Source organism: Hypanus sabinus, chromosome 11 (assembly GCF_030144855.1).
Source record: "Hypanus sabinus isolate sHypSab1 chromosome 11, sHypSab1.hap1, whole genome shotgun sequence".
In the NCBI taxonomy this organism is placed as follows: domain Eukaryota; kingdom Metazoa; phylum Chordata; class Chondrichthyes; order Myliobatiformes; family Dasyatidae; genus Hypanus; species Hypanus sabinus.
The window spans coordinates 98226444-98246291 of NC_082716.1; the positions used below are offsets into that span (position 1 = coordinate 98226444).

Consider the following 19848-nt stretch of genomic DNA (forward strand, 5'->3'; position numbering starts at 1 on the left):
GGTTCTCATTTGATGATCCTTAGTGTTATGCTCCAGTGTTTTGATGTTTTAGAAGAGATGGAGCGATATGAAGGAGAAGGGTTGCATTATTCGTGAGGGGCAATATCAGAGCTTGTACACTTGATGGGGGGGGGGTGTTATTGACTACATGGGCAGAATTCAAATAATAAAGTTAATAGGATTTTACTATTGACTCCCAAATAGTCATAGGGACACTGAAGGGCTGATAAGCAAGCAGATTATGTAAAGGTGCAAAAATATTTGTGGATAACTTCAACTTCTCCACTGTAGACTGGAACTCTTTAGTGAAACAAGTTTGGATAGAGCAGAATTTGTTAACACATGTCCAAGAGAGTTTCTTGAAGCTGTATGTGGCTAGTCCATCTCAAGAAGAGGCTGTACTGGGGAATGTTCTTGGCCAGGTGACTGACCCTTCAGTTGGTGAACACTTGGGAAATAGTGATCACAACTTGGAGTTTTAAGGTAGCTACAAATAAGGATAAGAATGAACCTTGCAAAAAAGTATTAAATTGGGAGGCAGCAAATTAGGATAATGTTAACCAGGACCCAGGGAGAATTATTTGGGCAGAGTTGTTTTTGAGAAAATCCATAATTGATGTGAGGTTGTTCAAAAACCGCTGCACAGAGTTCAGAATAGTTTGTTCCAGTAAGAAGGAAAGGCACAAATGGCAAGGTACAGGAATCTTGCATGATGATAAAGGTTGTTAATTAAGTTGAGAAGAAGGAAGAATATGTAAGGCTTATGCATCTGGAATGAAGCAGGATGCTTGAGCACTATAAAGGAGCCAGAAGGTAACTCAGGAGAGCAATAAGTGGTCGCGTAAAGTCCTTGGCCAGTAGGATTAAATTAAATCCTAAGGCATTCTACTGATACATCAAGATCAAGAGGATAACAAGGAAGAGGTTAGGACCAGTCAAGGATAAAGGAGTAACATGCTTAAAGGTGAAGGATTTGAGTGAAATCCTAAATTAGTATTTTATTTACATTTTAGTTTACCGAGAAGGATGTAGCAAATGAATGGAGCATGCTAAGACGCTGGAGCATTTCGAGATTAGGGTAAGAAGAGGTAACATTAAGTTCTTGGGGCTTGATGGGATATACCCTAAATAACTGAGAGGGGTAAGAAATGAATTTGCTGGAGACTTGACCAAGATCATTGCATCTTCATGAGTCACAAGTGTGGTGTAGAGGATTGGTGGGTAGCTCATGTTGTTCCTGTATTCAAGAAGAGAAACAGGGATAGTCCTGGAAATCATAGACTAGTGAATCTCGCATCACTGGCAGGGAAGTTATTTGAGAGGATTCTTAGGGGTAGAACTTTTAAGTATTTGGAGAAGAATCAGAATAGGGTCTATTATCACTGGCATACTGTATATAATGATATTTGTTGTTTTATGGCAGCAGTACAGTGCAGAACATAAAGATTATAAGTTACAAGAAATGGTAAATAGTAATTAAAATAAATACTAAATATGGGCTCTCCGTATTGATACAATCACAGGTAAAGCTCACTGGCTTTACTTCATTAGCAGTTTTGGGGAACTCTGTGCCTGTACTTGGTGGAAGAATTGGAGGATTTCATTGAAACCCACTGAATACTGAAAGTCCTTCATTGGCAGATATGGAGGGGATGTTTCTAATAGTGGGAGTGTAGGATCAGAGGGCATGGTCCCAAAATACAAGGACATCCCTTTCGATCTCTTTAGCCAGAGGGTGGTGAATCTGTGAAATTCATTGCCACAGACAGCTGTGGAGGTCAAGTCATTGGGTATATTGAAAGCAGAAATTAATAGGTTCTTGATTAGTAAGTGTCAAAGATTATTGGGAGAAGTACGAGAAAGGGGTTGAAAGGGATAATAAATCAGCCATGATGGAATGGTGGAGCAGAATTGATTGGCTGAATGGCCTGTTCCTGCTCCTATGTCTTATGGTCTATTTAGTGTATCACCAAAGAGTCCAGCACATTTCTACAGGTGTACTGTGTTTGGTCTAATGCATTCTGACTGGTTGCATTACCATCAGATATGGAGGTGGCAATGCACAGGATCAGAAAAAGCTGCAGAAAGTTGCAAGCTCAGACAGCTCCATCATGGGCACTAGCCTTCCAGCACCGTGGACGTCTTCCAAAGGCGGTGCCTCAGAAAAGTGGCATCCATTGCTATAGTGAGTGAAGAAGCCTGAAGATTCAAACTCAGTGTTTTAGGAACAGCTTCTTGCCTCTGCCACCAGTCTTCTGAATGATCCATGGATACTTCCACGCTATTTATTTTTATTATAACTTGCAGCAATTTGTTACGCTTGTAATGTCCTACCACAGAACAGCAAATTTCATGACTTATGTCAATGACAACAAACCTGAATCTGATAATGCAAAAGAGGAATAGTGTGTTAATGATCACAGACCATTCAAAAATCTGGTGCCAGAGGAGAAGCTGTTCCTAAAATCTTGTCTGTGCGTCTTCAAGCTTCTGTACTTCTTTCTTAATGATAGTAATGAGAAGGAGGCAGATGGTGAGGGTCTGTAATCATGAATGCTGCCTTCTTGAGGCATCGTCTTTTGAAGTTACCCTTGATGCTGGGCAGATTCTGCCTGTGATGGAACTAGCAGAGTCTACAGTTCTCTTGAGCCTCTTTTGATCCTGAACATAGGAGCCTCCATACCAGACTGTGATGCAGCCAGTTACAATACTCTCCACTGAACATCTGTAGAAATCTCCTTGAGTCTTTGCTGACACCAAATCTCCTCAAACTGCTAATGAAGTATAGCTGCTGGCTTGCCTTCATGATTGTATCAATGTGTTGGGCCCACACTATGTCCTCTGACATGTTGATGCCTAGGAACTTGAAGCTGCACACTTTTTGCCACTATTGACCCCTTATTGTGGCCTGGTATTTGTCATCTCAAGTTCCTCTTCCTGGAAGGCCACAATCTATTTCATGGTCTTGCTTTTATTAAGTTTTGTTAAGTTCCTTTTTGCGACGCCACTCAATCAGCTGATTTGTTTCATCTTGTTCCATCTAAGGTTTTGCGTACGACAGTATGTAATTGGCAAACATGTAGGTTGTGGTTGAACTGTGCCTAGCCACGCAGTCATCTGTGTGGAGAGTTCAACAACGGGATGTAAATGCATCCTCGAGATGTGCCTGTTTGAGCAAGGAGATGTTATAACCAATATCTACTTAGAAATAGTCAGCAAGGCTTTGTGCAGGGAGTCACATCTGTCTAAAGTGAGCTTTTTGAGGAAGTGTTGAAGGTGATTGAAGGCTGAGCAGTGGATGTTGTAGATCCGAATTTTGGTGAAGCATTCAAAAAAGTCTTGCATGGTTGGCTCATCCAGAAAAAGTGTAACCAAAATTGTCTTGCCTGTAGAAGATAGGGGGCATTGGTGGATGGTTCTTAGTCTGGATTGAGGTCTTTGGTAGTGCTGCAGCGTGATTGGTACTGGGGCCACTGTTTTTCATATTTAATTGATTTAGATGAAAATGTGGTAGTGTGTGAGTATATTGCAGATGACAAAAACGGTGTTGTGAATAGTGTATAGAGCTCCAAAGGACAGTCACAGTTATGAGTGAAATGGCACTTTGGTCAAATGGAGAGAGATGACACAATTAATGTTACTCACACTGCTAGTGGCAAGATCTTAACAGGGTTGATGCACTAGGGATAGTGAGTTCCAGATATGATTCCCTAAAAGTGGTCACAAACCTGATAAAGGGGTAAAGAAGGAAAATGTCATGATTGCTTTCTTTGGTTGAGATGTTGAATATGAGAATCAGGTAGTTATGTATAGCTTTATAAACGTGGTGAGGCCACATTTAGAGTATTGTGTTCAGTTCTGCTTGCCTCATTATAAGGATGTGGAGGCGATGAACAGCATGCAGAGGAGGTTTACCAGGATATTACCTGGTTTGAAGGATGTGCTGTGAGGTGAGGTTGGGCAGGCTGTGACTATTTTCTGTAGAGTGGCAGAGGATGAGGGGAGATTTGATCAAAATTTATAAAAATATGAGAGGCGTAGAGAGCCAGTGTCGTTTCTTCCCAGGACTGAAATACCAAGTACTAGGGAGCATGTCATTGAGTCATAGAACACTGCAGCACAGAAACAAGCTCTCCGGCCCATTTAGTCCATGCTGAACTATTAATCTGCCTAGACCCATTGACCTATTCTTGGAATATAGCCCTCCATACCCCTCCCATCTATGTACCTATTCAAATCTAAGAATGTGGAATGAGCTGCCAGCAGATGTGACGGATGCAGGTTCAATTTCAACATTTCTCCTTAAACATTTAACCTTTCACCCCAAACAGAACTTCTGGGTTTTCGCAATCCGCAATTGGTTGAATCTGCGCACGCGGAGCCCGCGGATGAGGAGGGCTGACTGTATTTTAAAATCCTCTGCTGGGGCCCATGCATTTTCTGTACTAACCTCCCATGGGGTCCTATGGGAGGCCATGGGGATTTGCCACCCTAATTTGCCTCAAAATGGCAAGCACTTTCTCTGTAATCTGTATATGGTCCATGACCTCTTTGCTGTTCCCCTTTACTAACTTCTGTCTCCTACCCTGTCTCATTCCCTAATAGGAGATATAGCATCACACTCCCTCTAATAGGATTTCTATGTACTGATTAAGGAAACTTCCCTGAGCATATTTGCTCTTTTATAATATGGGAGTCCCAGTCAATATGTGAGAAGTTAAAATTACCTACTATTGGTCCACGGCTGCCTCTTGTGTCAAGATGAGGCCACCTTCAGGATGGAGGAGCAACACCCTGTATTCCGTCAGGGTGGCCTCCAAGCTGATGGTGTGAATGTCGATGTTGCCTTCTGGTTTAAAAAAAACTGTTTCTCCTCCCTTCCGCTGTTCTTGTCTTACCAACTGTAGCCTCTTATCTCTTCTCATCTGCCTATCACCTCCCTTTAGGACCCCTTGTTCCTATAGTCCACTCTCCTCTCCTATCAGATTCCTTTCTCTCCAGCCCTTTGGCATTCCTACTCACCTGGCCTCATCTATCTAGTTATACCTTCTAGCTATCTTCCTTCTCCTTCCCCACCATTTTATTCGGGTGTCTTCTCCCTTGCTTTCTATTCCTGAAGAGGGGTCTTGGCCCAACCGTTTATTAATTTCCATAGATACTGGCTGACCTGGAGTTCCTCCAGCATTTTGTGTGTGTGTGTTACTATCAAAATCTTGTGTTTCAACAGCTTGAGATCCTGCACTGTTTGGGTGGTCTATAGTATAATTCCAGTAACATGGTCATATCAACAGTTCTACCCATAAAGCCTCACCAGACAAGCTCTCCAGTTTGTCCTGATTGAGCACTGCCGTGACATTTTCCCTGACTAGTAATGCCACCCCTTCCCTTTAATCCCTCATGCTTTATCATGTCTTAAAGAACAGAGCCCTGGACATTGAGCAGCTGGTCTTGCCCCCTCTGCAACCAAGTCTCCCTAATGTCAGTGACCTAATCCTACATGGTGATCTATGCCTCAAGCTCATCCACCCTTCCTATAATACTCATTGCATTTAAATATCTGCAGCTCAAAAGATTAGTCCCACCATGCTCAACCTTTTGATTTCTGACTTTGTATGTAGCCTTAACAAATCTCTCTACTCAACCACTCCACTATCTGTTCTGGTTCTCATCCCCCTGCAACTCCAGTTTAAACATCCTCCATGCAGTACTAGCAATCCTTCCCGCTTGGATGTTAATCCCCCTTCAGTTCAGCTGCAGTCCATCCCTTCTGTGCAGGTCTCGCCTACCATAGAAGAGAGCCCAATGATACAAAAAATCTGAAGTCCTCTCTTGTGTACCACCTCCTTAGCCACATGTTAAACTGTATTTCCTATTTCTGGCCTCACTAGCAGGTGGCATGGGTAGCAATCCTCAGATCACAACCCTAGAGGTCCTGTTTTTTAACTTGGCACTTACTCTCTAAACTCACTTTGCTGGTCTTTGTCACCCCTCATCCCCACGTGGACCATGACCTCTAACTGCTCACCCTCCCACTCAATCCAAAATCCTGATCCTGCCACCCAGGAGGCAACATACCATCTGGGAATTTCATTCTCATCCACAGAACCTACTTTTTGTTCCCCTAAGTAATCTGTCACTACAGCTGTCCTCTTTTCCCCCTTTTTCTTCTAAGCCACAGAACCTGACTCAATCCCAGAGACCTGACCACTGTGGCTTTCTTCTGCTAGGTCATCCCCCTCAGCAGTAATCCAGTTCTTGAGGGGAATGACCGCAGGCGTACTCTGCACTGGATGCTTATCCCTTTGCCCCTTATGACAGGCACCCAGCTACCTGTGACCTGCACCTTCAATGTTACTACCTCTCTGTATGTCCTGCCTCTCAACCCCTCAACTCCCAAATGATCTTGCATTCATCCAGTTCCAGCTCCAACTCCTTTACACGGTTTGTTAATAGCTGCGGCTGGATGCACTTCTTGCAGGTCTAGTTGTCAGGGACACGGGCAGTCTCCCTGCCTTCCTACATTGCGTAAGAGGAGCGTTCCACCATCCTGCCTGGCATCCCTACTGACCTAAATATGCTATAATAAAGAAAGAATAAATAACAAAAAAAAATTACCTATGGCCTATACCTGTCCTTTCCAAAACTTAGACGAACGAAAGGCTCAGCTTTACACTCTAACATTGCTCACTCATAATGGGCACTCCGCTTAATTCTTAGCTTTTTATTAGCCCTTGCTAAGTTCCTAGATATGCACAATCAAACATCTCCAAGGAAGTTGTGGTGCGCAGAATATCCCAACTGCCCTCCTTGCTTCTTCTGAAATCTCAGTCCTGCTACACAATTCATTGTCCCCAAGGGAACTGTGATGAGCATGTATGTATATAAATTTGGGAGGGGGAAGTACGAAAGAGATGTACTGGACAGTTATTTTACACAGTGGTTGGTGGTAGAGGCAGTTAGTGTGTAAGATGCTGTTAGATAGTGTCATGAATGTTCAGAGAAGGAAGGTCATTGTGCAGGACAGGGAGATTGGATGAATTTGGAGTCACTGGCTTAAGTAGGTTAGCACAGCATAGTGAGCCGAAGTGCATTTCCTGTGCTTTACTTGTATGTTTCTCCTATCAGGTTAGTTGTATATGGGCCCCATGTTTTTGTGAAAAACTTGTATCTGTGGAATTCAGCTCCCATACAGTTCAGGCTGCTGTGTTTTTCTTTGGTAATTGAAGCCAGATTGTGCAGGGGTGTGGGTGGTAGTTACTCACTGATTATTTTCAATAGCTGTGCTGCTGAAGCTTTTTTCTTCCTTCTGCAAGTGGGTAGCCTGGCTGATTCTGGTGTTGTAGGTACTATGCAAGGGGAAAAAAGTTAGTGCTCTGAGTGAAGTTGTACTTGTTTGTCCTCCTGTTGAAAATGGCTTTTCCTTGTGCAAGTTGGTCATTAGTACTTGCTACTTTGTTCGTGTTGTAGAGTATGTTGCTGAATATGACAGGAACTTAGCCTATTGGCATCCTGTTATGATTTGGCATGTCATTTGGCTTTGGTTTGTAATTAGTGCATATATGTTTGTAGTCCGTTGGCTTTACAGTATGTCCCCGGGTTATGGACACGCCTACATACAAATGATCTCCCCTCATGATAGTAAATTCAAAAGCCCGATTTATGTACATATGTTCATTTTTAAGAATGGCACAACTAATTTCCCCTCCCTTTCCACTTTTTCTCTGTTTTAAGTGCATTTGATATAATTTATTACATGCAGTTCCATGAATGTTTTATCAAGTTTTTTCACTGTTTTTTTCAATTTACTGACAATATTATCTTGTGCTCACTTGTAAAAAGGGATGAGTATTTTGACAGGGAATAAATAACCTACAAGAAATTTGAGGGTTCCTGGTTTCCCAAGTGACTTTTAGGTGTCATTCTTTGCCTTGTTCAAAGATTTGCTATGCTGAGTTTAGTTAATAATCTAATGTTTCATTTGGTATACTTGGCAGGATTTCTGTTTCATCAGAATTCACCTGCTTTTTTTCCATGTAAGTCTGCAGTACTTATGCCAGTGACCACTGAGCAACTTGAGAGTGACACTGGCTATTTCCACATGTTCCGTGGTGAAATAATCAGATATAAACCTGGCTATTTCTTCCCTGGCTCATATACAGAAAATGGTACCTACCATTGATTGATCCTCATAGTTTGCTATTCAAACAGTTAATGAATTGTTAGCCCATGTTCCTGTTGAGACAATGGATAGTAAAAGTTTCTATTTATTTCTTCCTTCACAGCCCTATCTGTTTTGAGATGATTGAAGAGGCACATATGACAAAATGTGGTCACAGTTTCTGGTAAGTGCATGGCATTAAGTAACTTTCAAAATCTATCATGGACAACAATCTCTTCAGGTTTTTCTGAGTAGATCTAAAAGTGAAATAGGAAACTGAATGGGGAAAATAATCTCTACAAACCTGCTATAATTGTTGACGAGTAATAATCGTAAAGGAATTACAGGAATAAAATCTAAATGACACTTCACATATATTGGTATTTCAAAAGCATGATTTTTATCAGCAGATTTCTAGTTAAATACCCACAGTTTTTAAAGGTGAAGACAAAAAGTTCTTCAATTTAATATTGTTACTGTGAAAGTGATAAAGTTTTGTTGGTGTTTTGCAAGTGACATGTTCTATTAAAATGTGACTGAATTGTACCGTGAACCAAATTTTGATGGATTTTGGTCTACATGAATATTATTTTCACTTCATGTTACTTTGTCTTGAAATGCAAATTTAGGATTTGTGATTTGGCAGAATGGCGTGAAGTCCATGTATCATTAAAGGCACAAAATTTGCACCTAATCCAACTGAAAATTAGGCCTGGAGATAAGCTTGTCAGGAGAGTGTGTGCTAAGCATACACTATTCATTCATTGTCAAATGATGTGAGCAATCATCGTCTTGATCATCATACACAAAATGCTGGAAGAACTCAGCATTTATGGAAAAGAGTACAGTTGGCGTATTGGGGTGTGTGTAGAAACTTAGAAACATAGGGCCCTTTGGCCCACAATGCTGTGCCAAAATTGTATGTACTTTAGAAATTACCTAGGGTTACCCATAGCCCTCTATTTTTCTAAGTTCTATGTACACCAGGAGTCTCTTAAGACCCTATTGTATCTGCCTCTACAGCCATTGCTGGCAGCCCATTCCATGCACTCACCACTCTCTGCGTTTTTTTAAAAAAAACAAACTTGCCTTGACATCTCCTCTGTACCTACTTCAAAGCACCTTAAAACTGTGCTCTCTCATGTCAGCCATTTTAGTCCTGGAAAAAAGCCTCTGACTATCCACACATTCAATGCCTCTTATACACCTATATCAGGCCACCTGTCATCCTTCATTGCTCCATAAAGAAAAGGCCAAGTTCAATCAACTTATTCCCATAAGCCATGTTCCCCACTCCAGGCAACATTGGTCCCCCTCGGATTCAAATGCAACCCGTCCATTTTGTAGAGGTCACATCTGCCACAAAAGAGGCCCCAGTGATCCAGAAATCTGAATCCCTGTGCCTTGCTCCAATCCCTCAGCCACACATTTATCCTCCACCTTGCTCTATTCCTATACTCACTGTTATGTGGCACAGGCAGTAATCCCGAGATTGCAACCTTTAAGGTCCTGCTTCTCAACTTCCTCCCTAACTCCCTGTAGTCTGATTTCAGGATCTCCTCCCTTTTCCTACCTATGTTGTTGGTACCAATATGTACCACAACCTCTGGCTGTTCATCTTCCCACTCCAGGATATCGTGGACGTGATCAGAAACATCTTGGACCCTGGCACCTACCATCCATGTTTCTTTCCTGTATCCACAGAATCGGCTGTTTGATCCCCTAACTATAGAGTCCCCTATTACTGCTGCCTTCTTCCTTTCCCTACCCTTCTGAGCCACAGGGCCAGACTCTGTGCCAGAGGCATGGCCACTGTTTCTTCCCCCAGATAGGCCAACCCCATCCCCTAACAGTACTCAAACAGGAGCACTTATTGTTAAGGGGGACAGCCATAGTGATACTCTCTAGTAGCTGACTCTTGCTCTTCCCTCTCCTGACCGTTACCCACTTATCTGTCTAAGACCCTGGTGTGATTACTTGCCTGTAGCTCCTCTCTATCACTTCCTCACCTTCCCACCTTCCCTGACCAGACAAAGGTCATCCAGATGCATCTCCAGTTCCCTAATCCAGTCCCTAAGGAGCTGCAGTTCAAGGCACCTGGCACAGATGTGGCCTTTTGGCAGGTTGGGAGTTTCCCGGACTTCCCACATCTGACACCCAGTACAAAACATCAGCCTCACACATACTTCCTGTTTCTGTTCTTCACAGGTAACTTACCTCACCTTGACCCGTTATCCCTGAAGCCCCATTGAGCCAAAGCCCTCCTACTCTGACTCACTCTACTCTGTCACCTGCTCCTCTGGCACTAGCTCTATAAAGCTGTCTTCTTTTTAAACTCTTCCGCTGGTCTCACTCGCTGATGTCCACACACTTGGGGCAGTTGTCCCTCAATCAAACCACTGAAGAAAAAACTGTCTCCTTTTAAACTCTTCCTGCTGGACTAACTTGCTGACGTCTATACGCTTGCTTGATCCCTCGATCTCGGATGTTGCTCTTCAGATTTTCTCTTTTGTGGTTTTGACCATGATTGTTCTACAGAAAAATTAGCTAAGAAGCGGTTTGCCATTGCCTTCTGGGCAGTGTCTTTACATGACAGGTGACCCCAGCCATCATCAATACTCTTCAGGGATTGTCTGTCTGGCATCAGAGGCTGCATAACCAGGAGACGTATCTCCATCCCACCAGTCAAAGCCTCTGCATAGTAGCTCCATCTCTGATCCTACAATTGTGAAAGAAAGTTGGAAACTTTTTTAAAGTTAGCAGTTTCCAAATGCTGTAATTCCAGAAACTTAATGGAACTTATTAAAATGTGAATCCAGCACTTGGTTGAGGCTGATTCTTCATCTGTTTCCATTAGTGACCAATCACAAGGTCAGATGTGATAATTGGCTGATAATTGAACAATATTTGATTCCCTTCGCCACTGTTCAGAAAAGGAAGCACAGGATATTTATGTATGGCAATATTTAGATAACTTAGCAAGATTTAGAAATAAGTCAATAGACCATCAGCCAATGATCCATTTTCCCTCTCAGCCTTAAGCTGCTTTCTTCCCTTATCCCTTCATGCCCTGACCAATCAAGAACCAATCAAACTCTGCATTAAAAATACATAAAGATTTGGTGTCCACAGCTGCCTTTGGCAAAGAATTCCAGATTCACCACTCTAAATGTCTAAATAAATTCCTCTTCATCTTCGTTTTCATCTGAGGCTGTTCTCTCTGATCTTAGATTCTCCCACCATAGGAAACACCCTCTCTACATGTACTCTATCAAGACCTTTCACCATTTGATAGGTTTCAATGAGGTCACCCATCATTCTTCTGAATCCTAGCAAATACAGGCCCAGAGCTTTCATACACTCTTAATATGACAAGCCATTCAATCCTGGAATCATTTTCGTGAACCTCCTTTGAACCCTCTCCAGTTTCAGTACATCCTTTGTAAGATAAGGGGCCCAAAACTGCCCCAAGTGAGGCCTCACCAGTGCTTTATAAAGTCTCAGCATTACATCCTTGCTTTCAAGGTCCTCTTGAAATAAATGCGAACATTGCATTTGCTTTTCTTACCACAGACTCAAACTGCAAATTAACTTTTGCGGAATCCTATACAAGGAATCCCAAGTTCCTTTGCACCTCAGTTTTTTTTGTATTTTCCGTCCATTTAGAAAATAGTCAATCTTTTCATTTTTTCTACCAAAGTGCATGACCATACACTTCCTGACACTGTATTCCACCTGCCATTTCTTTACCCATTCTCCTCATCTAAGTCCACCTGTAGCCTTAATTCCTTAAAAGTACCTGTATTTCAACCTATCTTCATATTGTCTGCAAACTTTGCAACAAAGCTATCATCCAAATTATTGATATGTAACATAAAAAGAATTGGTCCCAACATAGACCCCTGTGGAACACCACTAGTCACCAACAGCCTACTAGAAAAGGCTCCCTTTATTTCCACTCTTTGCCTCCTGCCAATCAGCCAATGCCTTATCCATGCTAGAATCTTTTCTGTAATACCGTGGGCCTGTAGCTTGTTGTGCTGCCTCGAGTGTGATACCTTGTCAAAGGCCTTATGAAAATCCAAGTACACAACATCAGCTGATTCTCCTTTGGCAATCCTGTTTGTAGTTTCTTCAAAGAATTCCAGCAGATTTGCCAGGCGAGATTTTCCCTTGTGGAAACCATGCTAACTGGCCTATTTTCACATGTGCCTCCAAGTACCCTAAGACCTCATTCTCGATAATTGACTCCAATATCTTCCCAGCCACTAAGGCCAGACTCATTAGGCTAGTTTCCTTTCTTATCTCTCCCTTCTTGAAATGTGCAGTGACATTTGCAATTTTCCAGTCTTCAGGAACCGTTCCAGAATCTAGTAATTCTTGAAAGAGCATTACTAATGCCTGCAATCTTTTCAGCCACCTCTTTCAGAACCCTGGGCTGTACTCTATCTGGTCCAGGTGACTTATCTAACTTCAGACTTTTTAGTTACCTGAGAACCTTCTATCTATTAATGGTAACTTCACACATTTCATGACACCTGGAACTACCACCAAGTTGTTAGTGTCTTCCACAGTAAAGACTGGTGCAAAATACTATTCAATTCATCCACCATCTCCTTGTCCCCATTACTACCACTCCAGCATCGTTTTCCATCGTTTCGATATTCACTCTCGTCTCTCTTTTATACTTTATGTATCTGAAAAAAACTAGCTTACTTTCGTGTTCTATCTTTTTGTTAATGGCTTTTTTAGTTGCCTTCTGTTAGTTTTTAAAAGCTTCCCAATCTTCTAATTTCCCACTAATTTTTGGTCAGTTATATGCCCTCTTTGGCTTTTATGGTGGCTTTACTTTTCTTGTTGGCCATGGTTGTGCCACCTTTCCATTAGAACAGTTCTTCCCCTCTTGGAATGAATATATCCTGTGTCTTCTGAATTGCTTTCGGAAATTTCAGCCATTGCTGTTCTGCCATATTCCTGTCAGTGTTATTTTCCGATCAATTCTAGTCAGCTCCTCTCGCATGCCTCTGTAATTCCTTTTACTCCACTGTAATACTGAATAGATCTGACTTTAGTTTTGCCATCTCAAATTTCAGGGTGAATTCTATCACATTATAGTCACTTGCCCCTAGGGGTTAATTTACCTTAAGCTCTCCAATCAATTCTGGTTCATTGCTCAACACCCAATTCAGAATAGCTAATCCTCAAGTGGGCAAAACCATGAGCTGTTCTGAAAAACTATGTAGCGATGTGCTACACGCAGCGCTGAAATAACGACACTCAGTCGGTAAGTCGTTTCAAGACTAGTTTATTCAAACTTCGGCGCTGGCATTTAATCCCTAGCGCCCGCCCTCTCTGGGTGGAAATGACGTCAGAGGTGCATTACCGAAGTCTCTCTCCGCGCGCTGGCTATTTGTGAGCCGGTTCGCCTGTGCAGAAAGTGGGTTGCCCCCGCCCGAACCAGCGATATACCCCCCAATGTCCACAGTCTGGATCAGCCTATGTTTGGAAGGTCTACCTCTGCGCCGTGGTGCCTGAACCTTGACAGGCTGCGCCAAGTCCACATGGGCTGGTTTGAGTCGGTCCACTGTGAAAACCTCTCTCGCCCCATGTCCAGAATGTGCGTGGACCCGTTGTTGTTGATCACCTTGAACGGCCCCTCGGACGGCCGCTGTAGCGGTGCCCGGTGTCCGCCCCTTCATACAAACACAAACTTACAGTCCTGCAGGACTTTGGGTACATGGGTCGGGGTCCACCTGTGCTGTGAAGTCGGTATGGGGGCCGGGTTGCCGAGCCTTTCGCGTAGCCTGTCCAGGACTGCTGCGGGTTCTTCCTCTTGCCCCCTTGGAGCTGGTATGAACTCTCCCAGGATGGCCAGGGGTGCGCCGTACACCAACTCGGCCAACGAGGTGTGCAGATCCTTTTTGGGCACTGTGCAAATTTCAAGCAGGACCCAGGGAAGCTCATCCACCCAGTTAGGTCCTTTCAGGCGGGCCATGAGAGCCGACTTCAAGTGACAGTGGAAGCATTCCACTAGTCAGTTTGACTGTGCGTGGTAGGCAGTAGTGTGGTGTAGCTGTGTTCCCAACAGGCTGGCCACAGCTGACCACAGGCTGGAGGTGAACTGGGCACCTCTGTCGGAGGTAATGTGGGCCGGTACCCTGCAGTGTGCTACCCAGGTTGCAATCAGTGCTCCGGCACAGGAATTGGCAGATGTGTCGGTGAGCGGGACCGCCTCTGGCCACCTCGTAAACTGGTCTACCACAGTTAGGAGGTACTGCGCTCCTTGGGACACTGGTAGGGGGCCGACGATATCCACGTGAATGTGGTCGAACCTCCGGTGGGTGGGTTCGAACTGCTACGGCGGGGCTTTAGTGTGCCGCTGCACTTTGGCTGTTTGGCACTGCGTGCACGTTCTGGCCCATTCACTGACCTGCTTGCGAAGTCCGTGCAACGCGAACTTGCTGGAGACCAGCAATAGATGGGTGCGCCAAACCATGTATGGAGTCAAAAACTCGCCGCCTCCAGGCTGCCGGGACGATGGGGCGAGGTTGGCCGGTAGCCACATCGCACAGGAGGGTCCTCTCACCTGAGCCTACGAGAAAGTCCTGCAGCTGCAAACCCGAGACTGCGGTCCTGTATCTGGGCATCTTGTCGTCTGCCTGCTGCGCCTCCGCCAGTGCTGCATAGTCCACTCCTAGGGATAGGGCCTGGACAGCTGGTCTGGAGAGTGCGTCTGCCATGATGTTGTCCTTTCCCAGGACATGCTGGATGTCCGTCATGTACTTGGAGACGTAGGACAGATGTCGCTGCTGGAAAGCCGACCAGGGATCGAACAGCTTCGTGAACGGGAAGGTCAACGGTTTGTGGTCCATGAATGCGGTGAACGGCCTGCCTTCTAAGAAGTACCTGAAATGCCGGATTGCCAGATACAGTGCCAACAGCTCCCGGTCAAAAGCACTGTACTTGAGTTCAGGTGGTCGTAGGTGCTTGCTGAAGAATGCCAAGGGTTGCCAGCACCCCACGATTAGCTGATCCAGCACCCCACCGACTGCTGTGTTGGATGTGTCCACCGTGAGTGCGGTTGGAACGTCCATTCTGGGGTGCACCAGCATCGCGGCATCTGCCAAGGCTTCCTTGGTTTTAACGAAAGTGGCCGCGGCCTCCTCATCCCGAGTAATGTCCTTGCCTTTACCCGACATCAGGGTGTACAAAGGGCGCATGATACGGGCTGCTGAGGGGAGGAAATGGCGGTAGAAGTTCACCATTCCAACGAACTCCTGTAGGCCTTTGACTGTGTTGGGCCGGGTAAAATGGCGGATCGTGTCTACCTTGGCAGGCAGAGGTGACCGTCTTTGGTAATCATGTGGCCCAGGAAGTCGATGGTATCGAGACTGAACTGGCATTTGGCCGGGTTGATCGTGAGGCCGAAATCACTCAGGCGGGAGTAGAGCTGGCGGAGGTGGGACAGATGCTCCTGGCGACTACTGTTGGCTAGAAGGATGTCGTCCAAATAGATGAAAGCAAAGTCCAGGTCGTGTCCAACCGCGTCCATTAGCTGCTGGAATGTCTGTGCGGCATTCTTCAGGCCGAACGGCATTCGGAGGAACTCGAACAGGCCGAACGGGGTGATAAGTGCTGTTTTGGGGATGTCTTCAGGGTGCACTGGGATTTGATGGTATTCCCGGACGAGGTCTACTTTGGAAAATATTCTTGCCCCGTGCAGGTTTGCTGCAAAGTGCTGTATGTGGGCACGGGGTAGCGGTCTGGAGTTGTAGCCTCGTTCAGTCTGTGGTAGTCGCCGCATGGTCTCCAACCCCCAGCTGCTTTGGGCAACATGTGCAGGGGGGAGGCCCATGAGCTGTCGGACCTCCATATGATCCCCAATTCCTCCATCCTCTTGAACTCCTCCTTCGCTGGGGGGAGCCTTCGTGCGTGGGAGTGGAGGGGTGGTCCCTTGGTGGGGATGTGGTGCTGAACCCCGTGTCTGGGCATGGCTGCCATGAACTGCAGTGCCAGAATCGATGGAAAGTCTGCCAGGATTCTGGTGAGTTTGTTGCCTGACAACGTGATGGAGTCCAGGTGTGGGGCCGGCAACTTGGCTTCACCCAGGGAGAACGTCTGGAAAGTCTCGGCATGTACCAGTCTTTTCCCTTGCAAGTCGACCAGCAGGCTGTGAGCTCGCAAGAAGTCCACCCCACAGGAGTGGTTGGGCCGCGGCGGCCAGTGTGAAGTCCCATGTGAACCGGCTGGCACCGAACTGCAACTGCACTGTGCAGGTGCAGTAGGTCCGTATTGTGCTGCCGTTTGCGGCCCTCAGGATGGGTCCTGGCTTCCTGTTGCGGGTGTTGTACCCCGTCAGGGGCAAGACGCTGATTTCCGCTCCGGTGTCGACCAAGAAGCGGTGTCCCGACTGTTTGTCCCAGACGTACAAGAGGCTGTCCTGGTGGCCAGCTGCCATAGTCATTAGCAGCAGCTGGCCCTGGCCCTTGCAGGGCGGGCGACAACGGCAGGCTTTTGTGCCCCCCTGCTGGTGGTAGAAACACCACTGTTCACTGGCCTCCTCACTCCTGCCTCTGTGTTGTGTGCGCCCCTCTGCCGGGCCTGGTCTGGTCTGCTGTTGGGCACGTGGCCTGGTAATCTGACCGATGGATGCCATGCTCTCCCTCTTGGCTTTCCACAGCACGTCTGCCCGGACCGCCACCTTCCGGGGGTCACTGAAATCTGCGTCGGCCAGTAGCAAATGTATGTCCTTGGGCAGTTGCTCTAGGAACGCTTGCTCGAACATGAGGCAGGGCTTGTGTCCGTCAGCCAGGGCCAGCATCTCGTTCATCAATGCTGACGGCAGTCTGTCTCCCAAACCATCCAGGTGAAGCAGGCGGGCATCCTGCTCACGCCGTGAGAGGCCAAAGGTCCCAATGAGCAGCGCTTTGAATGCTTCATATTTGCCTTCTTCCGGGGGCGACTGTATGAAATCTGCAACCTGGGCGGCCATCTCCTGGTCAAGGGCACTCACCACATGGTAGTAATGCGTGGAATCAAAAGATATCTGCAGAATCTGGAACTGGCTAAACCACACGCGTGGTCACAGCGTCCAGAAAGTCGGCAGTTTTAGCGAATGTGAACAGGTGAAGAATCCTGTTTGGTCCAAATCCTGTTTGGACCGTCGGGGTCACCAATGTAGTGATGTGCTACACACAGCGCTGAAATAACGACACGCAGTCGGTAAGTCATTCCGAGACTAGTTTATTCAAACTTCGCGGCACTGGCATTTAATCCCTAGCGCCCGCCCTGTCCGGGCGGAAATGATGTCAGAGGTGCATTACCAAAGTCTCCCCTCGCGCGCTGGCTATTTGTGAGCCGGTTTGTCTGGGCAGAAAGTGGGTCGCCACAGTTATCTAGTAGGCACTCTAGAAATTCCCTCCCTGGACTCCAGCACTAATCTGATTTTTCCCAATCTGCTTTTATATTGAAATCCACCATAACTATTGTAATTTGGCCTTTTGGCATGCATTTTCTATCTCCTGTTATAATTTATAGAACCTCCCTGTACTATTGTTTGGGGGTCTGTATTCAACTCCATTAGGGTTTTTTTTTACCCTCACAGTTCCTTAGCTCTATCCACAAAGATTTGACACCTTCTGACCCTATGACACCTCTTTCTAAAGATTTGATTTCATTGTTTACCAACAGCAATGCTGTCCCTTCAGCCTTCCTACCAGTCCTTTTGACACAATGTGTATCCTTGGACAATAGGCTCCTATAACCTTTTAACCATGATTCAGTGATGCCTACAACATCATACATGCCAATATGCAACTGTTCTACAGGTACATCTATGCTATTCTGTGTAGTGTGCACATTCAAGTATAACACTTCCAGTTCTGTTTTCACCCATTTGGATTTTCACCCACCTTTTATGTAGCCTCATCCTGTTGACTGCAATTTTACTTTATCAACAACCTCTCTTCAGTACACTTTGCCTCTGTTTGTAAACCATCTGCCTCATCTTCAGCACTATCATCCACTTTTCCTTTGATACTGCTTGCATTGAAATATGCACTGCTCAAGACAGTAGGAACCTTTTAATTCCTAACTTTGTTGGAGGACTAATCAACATCTGCTTCCACAACATCTAACTGTTCTGGCACTTTCGTTCCCATGCCCTGCAACTCCAGTTTAAACCCCACCATGCAGCATTAACAAACCTTCCCATTGGGATATTAGTCCCCCTCCAGTTAATGTGCAAATTATCCCTTCTGAACAGGTCCTACCTTCACTGGAAGGGAGCCCAATCATCTAAAAAACTGGTCCTTCCTATACCAACTCCTATGCCATATACTGAACTACATAATCTTCCCAGTTCTGGTATCACAGCAGGTGGCACTAGTGGCAATCCTGAGATCACAACACTGGAGGTCTTGCCCTTTAACTTAGTATCTAACTTACTGAGCTCTCTATGCAGAACCTCATCACCAGGTTCTACTCATGTCATTAGTACCTACGTGGACCATGGCTTCTGACTGTTCACCCTCCCACTTAAAGAATACTAATAGGTGGCATGTAATACTGACATTGCTATCCGCTGTTGACATTCAATACTGTCTGTTATTCGCATCAATGTCTCAAGTTGCTATTGATCAGAAACTCGTGGGCTAACCACACAAGTATGAAGGCAACAATAACATGTTAGGAACTAAGTATCCTGTGTGTGGAGATACAGGATCCTTGGGTCTCAAAGTACCAGGTTCAGGAACATTTATGACCCTTCAGCCATCAAGCTCCTGTATCAACATGGATAATTTGAATTGATTTCACAATCTATGGACTCACTGTCTTCTTCAACTCATGTTCTCTGTGTTATTTATTTACTTTGCCCAGTTTGTTTTTTGCACATTGGTTGCTTGTTTATTCTATTGTATTTCTCTGTTCTATTGTCAATGCCTGCAAAAAATTAATTTCAATATAGTATATGGTGACATGTATAGATACCTTAATTAATGTGCATTCAACTTTGAATTTCAATTTGCTCTCAATATGATTCCCAAAAACCCTTCCATGAGTTGAAAGTGCAATAGAATACTTATCACTTGCTTTAGTATCAATTGTTTGGTGACAATAGAGTGCAGATGAAACAACACTCCAGAAGATTGATTCTGCCCAGATTGGCCCCCAATCCACCATCATGAATAGTCACTCCCTGCACTAGGCGCATTGTGGCTTTTGTGTGCGTCATCTATGAAATATATTTCATGCTTGCCTAGATTGCTGTCAGCATCTTTCAAGTCAACAGCATCTATCATTAATAGGATAGGACTAGCAAGGGTATGTCAGCAGCTGCCAATTTCCCTCCAAGTCATCGTTCCTCCTTTATATAGAGCTTAAATTTTGAAACCTGCTACTCAACACTAGAAACATCTTCACCAAAAGGACTGTAGAGATTGAAGAAGGCAACATGCTCCAACCTTCTTGGGCTATTGGCAATAATTATGGTCTTGACATCAAAGCCCAGAGTAATTTTGTTTTGATGAGATTGTCTTATCACTAAAGGTGTGAGAGAACACCAGAATGTTTTGTAATAATTATTAGTTTCAGGCCTACACAAAGGGTACTATTTTGGCTGCTTTTTCCAGCCTGTCTACTCCCAATTCAGCTCGCTATATTGGCTGTCAAATTGTGGCCTCTACCTGTGG

The 19848-nt window shown here is 45.1% G+C and overlaps 1 protein-coding gene across 4 annotated transcripts in view; it reads left to right on the top strand.

Annotated features, from left to right (window-relative positions):
• Positions 1 to 19848, top strand: part of cop1 (COP1 E3 ubiquitin ligase) — a 167585-nt gene that overhangs the window by 9134 nt on the left and 138603 nt on the right. For 3 of the 4 annotated variants that reach the window (XM_059984959.1, XM_059984960.1, XM_059984961.1), the window contains exon 2: positions 8283 to 8342. In XM_059984959.1, the coding sequence (XP_059840942.1) occupies positions 8283 to 8342 (60 nt within the window). Of the gene's footprint in view, positions 1 to 1013; positions 1079 to 8282; positions 8343 to 19848 lie in introns of all 4 variants that reach the window. The other variant, XM_059984962.1, reaches the window with a different exon arrangement.